General features: G+C 49.2%; 1 protein-coding gene across 1 annotated transcript in view; it reads left to right on the forward strand.

Annotated features, from left to right (window-relative positions):
- rpap1 (RNA polymerase II associated protein 1) overlaps positions 1-14,809 on the forward strand; it is a 145,216-nt gene that overhangs the window by 89,528 nt on the left and 40,879 nt on the right. Inside the window, 1 exon segment of the mRNA XM_038790256.1 lies at positions 8,902-9,069. Coding sequence (XP_038646184.1) covers positions 8,902-9,069 — 168 coding nt within the window.

Genomic DNA, 14,809 nt, shown 5'->3' on the forward strand with positions numbered 1-14,809 from the left:
GAATCAGGAGTCACCCATAGTCACCATTAACATATACAGTCCCCCTCCTCCCAACCCCTCCCCCCACGAATGTTCGATGTTATCCAATTCTTGAAAGTGCATAATGAATAAAGCTCATGAATTGTAGAACCCCTCCATTCTTCCCCTCATTTCAAGCTTAACCTTCTCAAGAGTCAAGAATTCCAACAGGTCCCCCCACCACGTCAGGGCATAGGGTGGAGAGGTTGCTCTCCATCTCAAAAGGATCCTCCTTTGGGTGATCAACGAGGCAAAGGCATAACATCTGCCTCCGAACCCGTTTCCAACCCCGGCTGGTCCGACACCTGGAATATGGCCTCCTGAGGGCCCGGGTCCAGTTCCATGTGAACCACTTTAGAGATTACCCTAAAAACCTTCTTCCAGTAATCCTTCAGCTTTGGACAGGACCAAAACATATGAACGTGATTTGCCGGGCCCCCCTCCGCAACATTCACACACATCCTCTACCCCCTCAAAGAGCCGGCTCATCCTTGCCCTTGTGAGGTGTGCTCTGTATACCACCTTCAGCTGTATCAGCCCCAACCTCACGCACGAGGTGGAGGCGTTCACTCTCCGGAGCACCTCACACCAGAACCCCCCCTCCATTCTCTCTCCCAACTATTCCTCCCAGTTTGCTTTGATCCCTTCCAGTGGTGCCTTCTCCTCTTCCAAAATAGACCCTTAAACCGGCGACACTACCCCCTTCTCCAGTCCCCCCGTCGTCAGCACCTTCTCCAGCAATGTGGAGGCTGGCAAAACCGGGAAGCTCTGTATCTCCTTCCTGGCAAAATCTCAAACCTGCATGTATTTAAACATTTTCCCCTGCTCCAGCCCATACTTCGCTCCCAGCTCCTTCAATCCTGCAAACCGACCTCCAAGAAACAAATCTTTTTGTGTCTTAATCCCCTTCTCCTCCCATTTCCCAAAATTTCCGTCCCACTTCCCTGGCTCAAATCTGTGGTTCCCCCAAATCGGCATTTCCCTTGGTCCTGCCCCCAACCCGAAGTGTTGGCGAAACTGTCTCCAAATTCTCAATGAAGCTATTATTACCGGACTCCCTGAGTATTTCCCCGGGGCCATCAGGAGTGACGCTGTTGCTAGCGCCTTCAATCCCAACCCTCCACACAAACTCTCCTCCATTCTAACCCACTGGGAATCAACCCCTCTGACCCAGCTCCGCACCTTCTCCACATTCGCCGTCCAGTAATAATACATCAGGTTTAGAAGACCCAAACCCCCTGCCTGCCACTCCCTCTGTAGCAGCACCTTTTTAACTCGGGCCACCTTCTCTCCCCATATGAACGAGGTAGTCATTCCTTCAATCTTTCTAAAAAATGCCGTTGGCAGGAAAATCGTCAGACATTGGAAAATAAACTGAAATCGCAGCAACACGTTCATTTTAACCGCCTGTACCCGACCCGCCAGTGACAGAGGGAGACCATCCCACATTGCCAGATCAGCTTTCACTCTCCCCACCAAACTAGAAATGTTGTACCAGCGGAGCCCCCCCCCCCCGACCCCCGAGCAACCAACACCCCCAGGTATCTAAAATGAGTCCCTGCCCTACAGAATGGCAGCCCCCCCCACCCCGGCCGAAACACCACAAAATACTCACTCTTGTCTAGATTTAATTTGTACCCCGAGAAAGACCCAAACACCCGAAGCAGCTCCAATATTCCCCCTATTGACACACTCGGTTCCGACACATATGACAACCAAGTCATCGCAATAAGGACACCCTATGCTCTATCCCCCCCCGCACTACCCCTTTCCATACCCCCGAACTTCTTAACACGATGGCCAATGGCTCAATCGCAAGTGCAAACAGAAAGGGGGGACATAGGACATCCTTGCCTCGTCCCACGGTGGAGAAAGAAGTAACTAAATATTTGTTTAACATTGCTGCATTTCCTCATTATGATTTCTCATGCCGCTGCATCAAAGGGACTCATATTTTTCTCCAGTACTTGTGTCAGTGTCCCATAAGTTGAACCTCGAGCTACACATTTAAACTTCTAATTCGTTTGTCCCTAGGCCAATCGCCGCTGTAAGGCTCAAGTAGTTCTGCTTTTTAATTTGTACTCTAGTTTCTCAATCTCTCTATTCGGAACCTCATTTCTAGTTCAATCTTCTGCTGTTGGCTCATTCTCTAAGTTCTACACAAGCAGTGAGGAATTGTCCTTAACCCTGACACCAGGCAGCAACATAACCTTCAGGACTCCCAGTCACAGCTGCAAAAAACAGTATCTTTCCCCTGACTGTACTATCCCATATGACCAGCATGTTCCTTTTAGCTACCCAACTTGAATGACCACCTATACCATTTGCCTATTCCCTGTAGTCTTGGTTATCTACCGTACCAGTAGCACACATCTCATTCTTGTTGGACAATAGCTAAAGCTGAGGCTCCCCTTGCTTGCAGTCACATCCTCCTGTCGCTGATGATGAACCGTATCTAAACTGAAGGGAGTGGCTTTTAGTTAGTTTGGGTAGATGAGGGAATATGTAGGGTAGCTCAATGATGTGAATGTTTGCTGTACATCGTAGATGAATAAGTGTACCTATCCGATCCATTTATCGTATTGCCACATACTTAGTCATCCATCTTCAAATGGAAGGACCAACGAGGAGTGTGTGTAAACTCTTAGATTCACCAGGACATGAAAATCCTCAGACTGTGAATGTTGAAGGAGAAATGTTTGTCTGTTCTGCCTGCGAGAAGCAACTTTGAACATCAGTGTGACTGGAAAGTCACTGAGACACACACACATCCGAGAGTGTTCCAGTGAACTGATTGAGGAAACAGCTTTAACCAGTTACACAGTCTGGGCGGCATGGTGGCATAGTGGTTAGCACTGCTACGTCACAGCTCCAGGGACCCGGGTTCAATTCTGGCCTCGGGTGACCGCCTGTGTGGAGTTTGCACTTCCTCCCAGTGTCTGTGTGGGTTTCCTCCGGATGCTCCAGTTTCACAGTCCAAAGATGTGCAGGTTAGGGGCATAGGCCATGCTAAATTACCCCTTAGTGTCCAGAAGGTAGGTGGGGTTACTGGGATACGGTGGAGGTGTGTAGGGTGCTCCTTCCAAGGGCCGGTGCAGACCCGATGGGCCGAATGGCCTCCTTTTGCACTATAGAATCTATGATAAGTATAGGTGGGATTGGAACTGCACCAGATTTTATGCTCATATGGTACCCATTTTATGTAGCATGTTTATTATGGGAGACCAAGATGATTTAGAGGTCTAACCAGCCAAAAGTTGTCATCAACTTGGAAGGTGACTAGAAGCTTGATCCTAAACATGGGTCTTAAAATAGATGAGGGAGGTTGAGAGGCATTGGTGTTTGGGAAGAGAATTCTAGAGCTTAGACACGACTAACAGTAGTGAGGGAAAGGGACTGGGAGGCGAGATGAAAGGTTAGAGTCAGAGTAACAGAGTGCTGCAAAGGTTGTTGGGTTGAGGAGGTTATATACAAAGCTAAGGGAGAGGCCCTGGAATGTTGAAATGCAAGGACAAAATTGGGGATTATGGTGGATCAGGTGTCAATGTTGGTCACTGAGTACAGGGGCGGGATTCTCCGACCCCCCGGCGGGTCGGAGAATCGCCCAGGGCTGGCGTCAATCCCGCCCCCGCCGTGTCCCGAATCCTCTGCCACCCGGGTTTCGCCGAGGGCGGGAATCGCGCCGCGCCTGTCGACGGGCCCCCCGCGGCGATTCTCCGGCCTGCGATGGGCCGAAGTCCCGCCGCTGACGAGCCTCTCCCTCCGGTGTGGATTAAACCACCTACCTGACCGGCGGGATGGGCGGCGCAGGCGGGCGCCAGGGTCCTGGGGGGGGGGGGGGGGGGGGGGGGGGGGGCGCGGGGCGATCTGACCCGGGGGGTGCCCCCATGGTGGCCTGGCCCGCGATCGGGGCCCACCGATCGGCGGGCGGGCCTGTGTGCCGTGGGGGCACTCTTTTTCTTCCGCCTTTGGCATGGTCTTCACCATGGCGGAGGCTGAAGAGACCCCCCCCCCCCCATCCTGCGCATGCGCCGGTATGACGTCAGCAGCTGCTGACGACGCTCCGGTGCATGCGCGGACTTACGCCGGCCGCGGCTGGCGTGGCGCCAAAGGCTGTTCACGCCAGCTGGCGGAGCGGGAACCAAAGGAGACTTCCGCACCTTTGGGGCGGCCCGACACCAGAGTGTTCACGCCACTCCAACACGCCGGGACCCCCCGCCCCGCCGGGTAGGGGAGAATCAGATGGAGACGATGAGGTTACGGGAGGTGAAGGTAGGTGACCTTTATGCTGGGGAAGGTGTGGTGTAGAAGTTCAGCCCAGGGTTTTGTAGGATGTTGGAGACTTTAAAAAAAATAAATTTAGAGTACTCAATTATGTTTTCCCAATTAAGGGGCCATTTAGCGAGGCCAATCCATCTAACCTGCACATCTATTTGGGTTGTGTTAGTGAGGCCCACGCAGACACGGGGAGAATGTGCAAATTCCACACGGACAGTGACGCGGGGCTGGGATCGAACCCAGGCCCTCGACGCTGTAAGGAAGCAGTGCTAACCACTGCGTTACCGTGCTGCTCCGATGATGGAGACTTTTAAACAGTCGGGTTCAGCTTCTGCAAATGGACAAGAAGGGAGATTGAGTTAGTGACGAAGAAACAAAGTTCTTAGTGGGACCTGGATTTGGTGACTTTGGTCATCTTAATAGTTGACTGGAGGAAATTAAGGCTCATCAAAATCTGGTGAAGCCAAATGAAAATCGGGAGGCACAGCACACAATAGACAGAACTAAGTCATCCCTCAACCAATGAGTTATATCAAAGCTCTGCAGTAAACACTGTCTTTGCCAGTGATGCCAACATCCTATGAACAAACAAAAGAAACAATGGGTGGAAGTCTCCCAAAAAATTACCATTCTCGGCACGGAAATTGGTGCTAATCAGGCTGGCTGCTCTGGCACGATTTTGATTGCAATCTTCCCTCACCTTGGTCTTTTGTTTGGAGGGCATTGACGGGTTGGGGTGTGAGTAGATGTGTGATAAACGCTGTTCAACAAAGTCAATTGTGAAGCAACATACTTGGGGAAGGGGACAGACAATAGAAAAACACCCTAAATAGTAAACCTTTCAGTGCACTGGTGCAAGAGAGATATAGATACTTATACAGACCAGCACTGCAGGTGGAATAAAGGCAAAAGCAACAAATATGATTCTGGGTTCTGTGTATTGGGGCAATGAATACAAAAGTTAGAAGATGAATCTGAACAAGACATGTTTTGGCCGTCACAGAGATACTCTATAGGATCTTGGATACCCCATTAAAGAGAAGGTATTGGGCCAGATTCTCCGATTCTGAGGCTAAGTGCGGAGGATTTGTGGCGTTTTACGTGGAAAAAATCGTCGGCGCCCCCTCACCAATGCTGCGACTGGTGAGGGACGAGCAGCCACGCCATGTAAAACTCCCGGCCTCCACGAAATAAATGGGCAGAGAATGGCCGGGTCGTGGCCGCGCATGCGCATGGCAACGACCTGCAGCGTTCGCGGCGAATGCATGGCGTCGGCCGTGTGCGGACCCTACCTGCCAGATAGTGCCCCCTTGGCCACCCCCTCGCCACCACCTGGTCACTCCCCACCAGTCCCCCAGCCCTCACGGAAGCCCCCCCCCAGCCAGCAGCACGGCTCCCGCCTGACTGTGGCGGTGCTGGACACAGTCCCCAGCCGACACGCCGGGTTCCCACACGGCTGGAACCAGATGTGAACCGCACCGCCATGAACTCGGCCCATCAGGGGTGGAGCATCTGCAGAGGGCCTTCAGGTGATGTGTCAAAGCCGTCCCAATGGTGTGCGACCCGCTCCACGATGATGCCGTTTCAGAGGGGACGGAGCATTGGAAACCTGCATCAAACAAGCGCCGCTCCCGATTACTAAATCGGCGCCGGCGAACGGAGAATCTCACCCATTGTATCTGCAGAAAATGCGAAACATAGAAATATGGAATAAAGCTAGAGATTTGAGGATATAGCTATGATGAAAAATTATAGCTTTGTTTTTGGAGCAGGGATGGTTAGGAAAAGATGGAACAGAAGCATCCACAGTTATGAAATGATTTAAAAGTTAACCGGTCAAAGACTCCAAATGGTGATGAATTGACGAGTGAAATCGTAAATTTAGCAGAAGTAACAGAAACATAAAGGGAGGATCAGACATTTTTAAAAAAGTAACAAATTAACAAAATATTTAAAACATTGCTACAAGTTGCTATTGAATTGGTTTCAATCCGATAATTTTAGACCGACGAAAAGCTTGAAGCATTTAATGACATGCAAGTGCAGGGAAATTATATTAAAGTAGGTAGGCCAGGTGTGGAACTAGCAGTGGCAGAGACCTGAAATGACAATCTGCTCTGCTTAACTTCCTATGATGTCTCCAGAGGCCCCCCCCCACTCAATAGGAATCTGGCTGATTTTCTCCCTCCTTGCCACACGAATGGGAAGAGCACTGGATGACTCCAAGCTTGCATCAGCCATTTCCCAGTCACTGTTATCCTGGAGATTTCTTATTCTGTATGTCAGTCTCACTCAAGGAAATCTTCAATTAACACTTCACTTCCTGTTTTTAATTGATTATAAAAAAGATTATAAAAAGTGCATCAGATGAAATACAGCTTCAGATAAGACAAAGCATAGCAATAAAAATGTCGCTCGTTTCTACTTGATGCATGTCAAGGTTCACAGAGCTGAGGGATGTTTCCTTCCTTCTGGCTGTCTGGAATGGTTGTTAATACACTAGCACAGGATCATATGAACATACGAATTAGGAGTAGGCCCCTCAAGCCTGCTCCACCATTCAATAAGATCATGGCTAATCTGATTGTAACCCCAACCCACATTTCTGCCAACCCTCGATAACCTTTCACCCCCTTGTTAATTGAGAATCTATCTAGCTCAGCTTTTAAAATATTCAAAGACTCTGCTTCTTCTGCCTTTTGAGGAAGAAAGTTTCAGAGACTCACAATCCTCTGAGAGAAAACAAATTTTCCTCATCTCTGTTAAATGAGCAACCACTTATTTTTAAACATTAACCCCTTGATCTAGATTCTCTGACAAGAGGAAACATCCTCTCCACGTCCACTCTGTCAATACCCCTCAGGATCGTAAAGGTTTTGATCAAGTCGCCTCTTAATCTTTTAAGCTCTAGTGGATACAAACCAAACCTCTCCAAGCTTTCCTCATTGGACAACCTGCACATTCTTGGTATTAGTCCAGTAAATCTTCTCTGAACTGCTTCAAATGCATTAAATCTTTCCTTAGATAAGGAGACCAATACTGCACACAGTACTTCGGATGTGGTTTCACCAATACCCTGTACAACTGAAGCATAACTTCCCTACTTTTGGAATCAATTCCCCTTACAAATGAGTGGGCTCAGCTTGGCAGTAGCTGAGGGTGGATTTTGTTTTGAGGAGGGGGATGGAGATGGCAGATTTGAAAGGGCGGGGCACACTACCTGAGTAAACATGAACCATTTATTTTGTGTATTAGCATTGGGTGCCAGGAACGGAAATTGGATGGTCAGCAGTTTGGTGGTGTGAAAGGAACAAGAGACGGGCCAGATAAACTCGGAGAGGACATGAGGGGTGATGTGAGAGAAACGAGAGAAAGACATAGATTCAGGGATAGCACAGGATCAGCAGGATAAGGTTTAGCTTAGTGGGCAAGGCGAATAGGAGATGGAAAGCAGCAGAAGCGGCTGAATGGAATTGACTTAACTGAGGGTTGACAGATGACAGGGTGTCTGACCCCATTATTTAGCTATTCCACTCGCTATTTTAATGAGATTCATAGAAAATGTCATTGTTCCCATGGCTACAGCACAGCTTGCCAATAAAATTTCAAGCCAGCCACATAATTTGATCAAATGTGTGAAGGTAAACAGTTTTTTTTTAGTGATTTCAAGCATTAACTAAAATAGAAGTGTTCAAACAGCAGAATTTCAATTCCACTCTCCCGCACGCCACTGCGTGACTCTATGTGTCCTTGACGCGATAGACAGGCTGCTCACAGGATTTAAGGCTCCATGGACCTTGACAGCAGTTCCTCCTCCTCCCATCACTTGATGTGACGATTTTTGCTCCATAATCACTTGGTGATTTTTTTTTTACCCCCCCAATCCACTACGAACATTTGGGGACAAAACATCCGTTCCCTCCTCTCTCGTGCTTTGCTTCTCACTATTGACTCGCTTTCACTCATTCGCTTTCTCATTCAAAGTCATTTGCTCTCAAGCACACTATCTCACGCCCTCTTATTTTCTCTCTTGCTGTTTTCTCCTCCTCTCTCACATGCTCTCCGCTTCCACCATCACTTTTTCTTTTGCATGTTTTCTTTTGTTCCTGTGCTCTCTATTACTGTCTCTCGCTCTCTCTCACTTGGTCACCCTCTCTTGGTCTCTCTCTTATATGCTTTGTTGATGCACACTTTAGATGTCACATCAGTTGGGATGGTGGTTCAGTGGCTGTGAGAAAAGGAAGCCAGACCAATCACATCAAAGCATTTTCACTTGAAGACACAGCAACCCGTTGAATAGGCAATCCAGCAGTCAATTTTGACGTGACGAAAGCCCACAAAGAGCAACCTTTAGACGACGCAGTTGGTCAGACTTTCGGCAGGGACAGTATTTGGTTCAGTTTGATGTCTTATTGAGCAGTGCATGAATATGTACTGCCAAAGTTTGTGCACATGCAGTGGTTACATGGCGAAGTACCATAGCCCGTGTCGTTGGGAAAGGAGTTGGAAGGGAGTGTCTCAAACGGGGCCTAATGAGTGCCTCTTGTCTGGTGTGAGATGTGTGGTGGCCCATGTTGAGTTTTTGTGCTACTGTTTTTTAACCAGGCAAAAGCTGGTGACTTCTCTTCCTCGCTCAAGTACAGTGTCTTGCGGATGCTACTGGATGCTGGCTTCCTGTTCCTCCTGCGATTCTCGCTGGATGATAGCATCGAGAATGTGATCGCTGCTTGTGTCCAGGCCCTGAAAGCGCTTCTAGTCTCCCCCTCTGATGAGGTAAGTCACCTGACCCTTCAAACGTGTTTGGTGTTTGAGAACTCATTCCTGTCACCCTGACCCCTAGGATGTGTTCATACAACCCCAACTCGGTGGAGATTCACCCTATAGCTAAGTGAAGGTATTGTGATCACATCCAGTCTTTCACTGCCCTATTTATCTGTGTGATTACAGAGTGATATGTGAAGCTCTTTAATCTGTTGTTTGAAGCTTGCGGCTTATTCATACAGCTGTACATTGGCAATCAATTCCATGGACGCTGACTAATTTAAATATTAGCCTCTCAGTCACTGACTCTGTCAGATATTACTCTGACAGCCACTGACCCCTCTGATATTACTCCCACAGCCACTGATCCCTCTGATATTACTCCCACAGACACTGACCCCTCTGATATTACTCCCACAGACACTGATCCCTCTGATATTACTCCCACAGCCACTGACCCCTCTGATATTACTTTGACAGCCATTGACCCCTCTGATATTACTCTGACAGCCACTGACCCCTCTGATATTACTCTGACAGCCACTGACCCCTCTGATATTACTCTGACAGCCACTGACCCCTCTGATATTACTCCCACAGACACTGACCCCTCTGATATTACTCCCACAGACACTGACCCCTCTGATATTACTCCCACAGCCACTGATCCGTCTGATATTACTCTGACAGCCACTGACCCCTCTGATATTACTCCCTCAGCCACTGACCCCTCTGATATTACTCTGACAGCCACTGACCCCTCTGATATTACTCCCACAGACACTGACCCCTCTGATATTACTCCCACAGACACTGACCCCTCTGATATTACTCCCACAGACACTGACCCCTCTGATATTACTCCCACAGATACTGACCCCTCTGATATTACTCCCACAGCCACTGACCCCTCTGATATTACTCTGACAGCCACTGACCCCTCTGATATTACTCTGACAGCCACTGACCCCTCTGATATTACTCTGACAGCCACTGACCCCTCTGATATTACTCCCACAGTCCCTGCCCCCTCTGATATTACTCTGACAGCCACTGCCCCCTCTGATATTACTCTGACAGCCACTGACCCCTCTGATATTACTCCCACAGCCACTGATCCCTCTGATATTACTCCCACAGACACTGACCCCTCTGATATTACTCCCACAGACACTGATCCCTCTGATAATACTCCCACAGCCACTGACCCCTCTGATATTACTTTGACAGCCATTGACCCCTCTGATATTACTCTGACAGCCACTGACCCCTCTGATATTACTCTGACAGCCACTGACCCCTCTGATATTACTCCCACAGACACTGACCCCTCTGATATTACTCCCACAGACACTGACCCCTCTGATATTACTCCCACAGCCACTGATCCGTCTGATATTACTCTGACAGCCACTGACCCCTCTGATATTACTCCCTCAGCCACTGACCCCTCTGATATTACTCTGACAGCCACTGACCCCTCTGATATTACTCCCACAGACACTGACCCCTCTGATATTACTCCCACAGGCACTGACCCCTCTGATATTACTCCCACAGACACTGACCCCTCTGATATTACTCCCACAGACACTGACCCCTCTGATATTACTCTGACAGCCACTGACCCCTCTGATATTACTCTGACAGCCACTGACCCCTCTGATATTACTCCCACAGACACTGACCCCTCTGATATTACTCCCACAGACACTGACCCCTCTGATATTGCTCCCGCAGCCACTGATCCGTCTGATATTACTCTGACAGCCACTGACGCCTCTGATATTACTCCCTCAGCCACTGACCCCTCTGATATTACTCCCACAGACACTGACCCCTCTGATATTACTCTGACAGCCACTGACTCCTCTGATATTACTCCCTCAGCCACTGACCCCTCTGATATTACTCTGACAGCCACTGACCCCTCTGATATTACTCCCACAGCCACTGATTCGTCTGATATTACTCCCTCAGCCACTGACCCCTCTGATATTACTCCCACTGCCACTGATCCGTCTGATATTACTCTGACAGCCACTGACCCCTCTGCTATTACTCCCTCAGCCACTGACCTCTCTGATATTACTCCCACTGCCACTGATCCGTCTGATATTACTCTGACAGCCACTAACCCCTCTGATATTACTCCCTCAGCCACTGACCTCTCTGATATTACTCCCACTGCCACTGATCCCTCTGATATTACTCTGACAGCCACAGATCCCTCTGATATTACTCCCACAGTCACTGATCCATCTGATATTACACCCACAGCCACTGACTCTGTCAGATATTACTCTGACAGTCGCTGGCCCCTCCGATATTATTCCCACAGCCACTGACATCCTCTGATATTACTTTGACAGGCACTGACCCCTATGATATTACTCCCACAGTCCCTGCCCCCTCTGATATTACTCCCACAGTCACTGCCCCCTCTGATATTACTCCCACAGACACTGACCCCTCTGATATCACTCCCACAGACACTGACCCCTCTGATATTACTCCCACAGCCACTGATCCGTCTGGTATTACTCTGACAGCCACTGACCCCTTTGATATTACTCCCGCAGACACTGACTCCTCTGATATTACTCCCTCAGCCACTGACCCCTCTGATATTACTCCCTCAGCCACTGACCCCTCTGATATTACTCTGACAGCCACTGACCCCTCTGATATTACTCCCACAGCCATTGATCCGTCTGATATTACTCTGACAGCCCTTGACCCCTCTGATATTACTCTGACAGCCCTTGACCCCTCTGATATTACTCCCACTGCCACTGATTTGTCTGATATTACTCTGACAGCCACTGACCCCTCTGATATTACTCCCTCAGCTACTGACCCCTCTGATATTACTCCCACTGATCCCTCTGATATTACTCCCACAGTCACTGATCCGTCTGATATTACACCCACAGCCACTGACTCTGTCAGATATTACTCTGACAGTCGCTGGCCCCTCCGATATTATTCCCACAGCCACTGACATCCTCTGATATTACTTTGACAGGCACTGACCCCTCTGATATTACTCTGACAGTAACTGATCCCTCCGATATTACTCTGACAGTAATTGACCCGCCTTAGATTACTCTTAACAGTCACTGATCCCGCCGATATTACTCCCACAGTCACTGAACCCTCTTGTATTACTCTGACATACACTTATCCCTCCGATATTACTCTGTCACTGACCACTCCGATATTACTCTGACTGTTGCTGACCCCTCTGATATAACACTGACTGTTACTGACTTCTCTGATATTGCTCTGACTGTCACTGGCCCCTCCGATATTACTCCGACTGTCACTGACCCCTCCGATATTACTCCGACTGTCACTGGCCCCTCTGATATTACTCTGACAGTCGCTGACCCTGGCAATAGTATTCGACAGCCACTGACCCCTCTGATATTACTCGAAAATGAAACGAAAATTGCTTATTGTCACAAGTAGGCTTCAATGAAGTTACTGTGAAAAGCCCCTAGTCGCCCGGTATTACTCCCACAATCACTGACCTGCCCGATATTATTCCCACTGTCGCCGACCCGTCTGATATTATTCCCACTGTCACTTATCCCTCCGATATTCCTCTGACAGTCACTGACCCCTCTGATATTACTCCCGCAGTCACTGACCTCTCCGATATTATCCTGACCGTCGCTGACCCCTCCGATATTACTCCTCACAATCACTGACCCGTCCGATATTATTCCCACTGTCACTTACCCATCCAGTATTTCTTCCACAGTCACTGCCCCCTCTGATATTGCTCCCACAGTCACTGCCCTCTCTGATATTGCTTCCACAGTCACTGCCCCCTCTGATATTGCTCCTAAAGTCGCTGCCCCCTCTGATATTGCTCCCACAGTCACTGCCCCCTCTGATATTGCTCCCACAGTCACTGCCCCCTTTGATATTGCTCCCACAGTCGCTGCCCCCTCTGATATTACTCCCACAGCCGCTGACCCCTCTGATATTACTCCCACAGTCACTGCCCCCTCTGATATTGCTCCCACAGTCGCTGCCCCCTCTGATATTGCTCCCACAGTCGCTGCACCCTCTGATATTGCTCCCACAGTCGCTGCCCCCTCAGATATTACTCCCACAGTCGCTGCCCCCTCTGATATTACTCCCACAGTCACTGCCCCCTCTGATATTACTCCCACAGTCGCTGCCCCCCTCTGATATTACTCCCACAGTCGCTGCCCCCTCTCATATTACTCCCACAGTCGCTGCCCCCTCTGATATTACTCCCACAGTCGTTGCCCCCTCTGATATTACTCCCACAGTCGCTGCCCCCTCTGATATTACTCCCACAGTCACTGCCCCCTCTGATATTACTCCCACAGTCACTGCCCCCTCTGATATTGCTCCCACAGTCACTGCCCCCTCTGATATTGCTCCCACAGTCACTGCCCCCTCTGATATTACTCCCACAGTCGCTGCCCCCTCTGATATTGCTCCCACAGTCACTGCCCCCCTCTGATATTACTCCCACAGTCGCTGCCCCCTCTGATATTGCTCCCACAGTCACTGCCCCCTCTGATATTACTCCCACAGTCGCTGCCCCCTCTGATATTGCTCCCACAGTCACTGCCCCCTCTGATATTACTCCCACAGTCGCTGCCCCCTCTGATATTACTCCCACAGTCACTGCCCCCTCTGATATTGCTCCCACAGTCACTGCCCCCTCTGATATTACTCCCACAGTCGCTGCCCCCTCTGATATTGCTCCCACAGTCACTGCCCCCTCTGATATTACTCCCACAGTCGCTGCCCCCTCTGATATTACTCCCACAGTCGCTGCCCCCTCTGACATTGCTCCCACAGTCACTGCCCCCTCTGATATTGCTCCCACAGTCGCTGCCCCCTCTGATATTACTCCCACAGTCGCTGCCCCCTCTGATATTACTTTGGAATTTGCTGACCTCTATGATATTACTGACATTTGCTGACCCCCTCGGATATTTACCCTGTAATCATGACCAGCCCCCAAAAAAAAATTTTGTGGCTCTTATCACCTCTACAGTTGAACCTTGGTGCAGGACTGAAAGCTGAGACTATCCCTTTGAAACCTTGGTGCTGCCTTCACCCAGCCTCTCTGCACTGAGGAATGTTTGCTTTGTTTCTGCTTTCCATCTCCTAATTGCTGCTGATGCTCTGCTGACTAGCGCGACAACTAATTCCAGTCAGTAATCTTAAAATTCAATGACGAGGTCTTGCAGCCCCCCTTCCTGCGCACACTTAATTATCATCCACATGACAAACCTTTTGTCTTGCCCACACCATCCTCCCTTCTTATCAGTGTGTGCTATTTTCAGTGCACAGTTAATGAGTTTTTCTTTTGAGAGGAAGTTGTGCCACGCCTGACTACTCCAGTCGCTGAGTAGCAGCCCCTGTTTGCCTTGATGTGTGGGCCTGAAATTCTCTGGGGTTCCCTGTATACAAGCACACAGCATTTCTTTGGAGAAAGACTCCAAATCCATTGTTGGCCCCTGTTTGCTGAGCTTCTTACCATCGACTCAACTGTTATCAACTTGGGTGCCAATCTTCCAGGTTTGCCTCAGAGCCTACAGAGTTTAAAGACTAATCTGGATGCTGCTTCGAGCAAATCCAGGAGAAAAATCAGAGAGGCATTAAAAAAAAAATATTTTGGCAATTGTGTTCACTAGTTATAAAAATATTGGAGACGGGGGTAAAAAGGACTGTCTCACTATTGCAAATTATCCAG

The sequence above is a fragment of the Scyliorhinus canicula genome, chromosome 2, assembly GCF_902713615.1.
Source record: "Scyliorhinus canicula chromosome 2, sScyCan1.1, whole genome shotgun sequence".
In the NCBI taxonomy this organism is placed as follows: domain Eukaryota; kingdom Metazoa; phylum Chordata; class Chondrichthyes; order Carcharhiniformes; family Scyliorhinidae; genus Scyliorhinus; species Scyliorhinus canicula.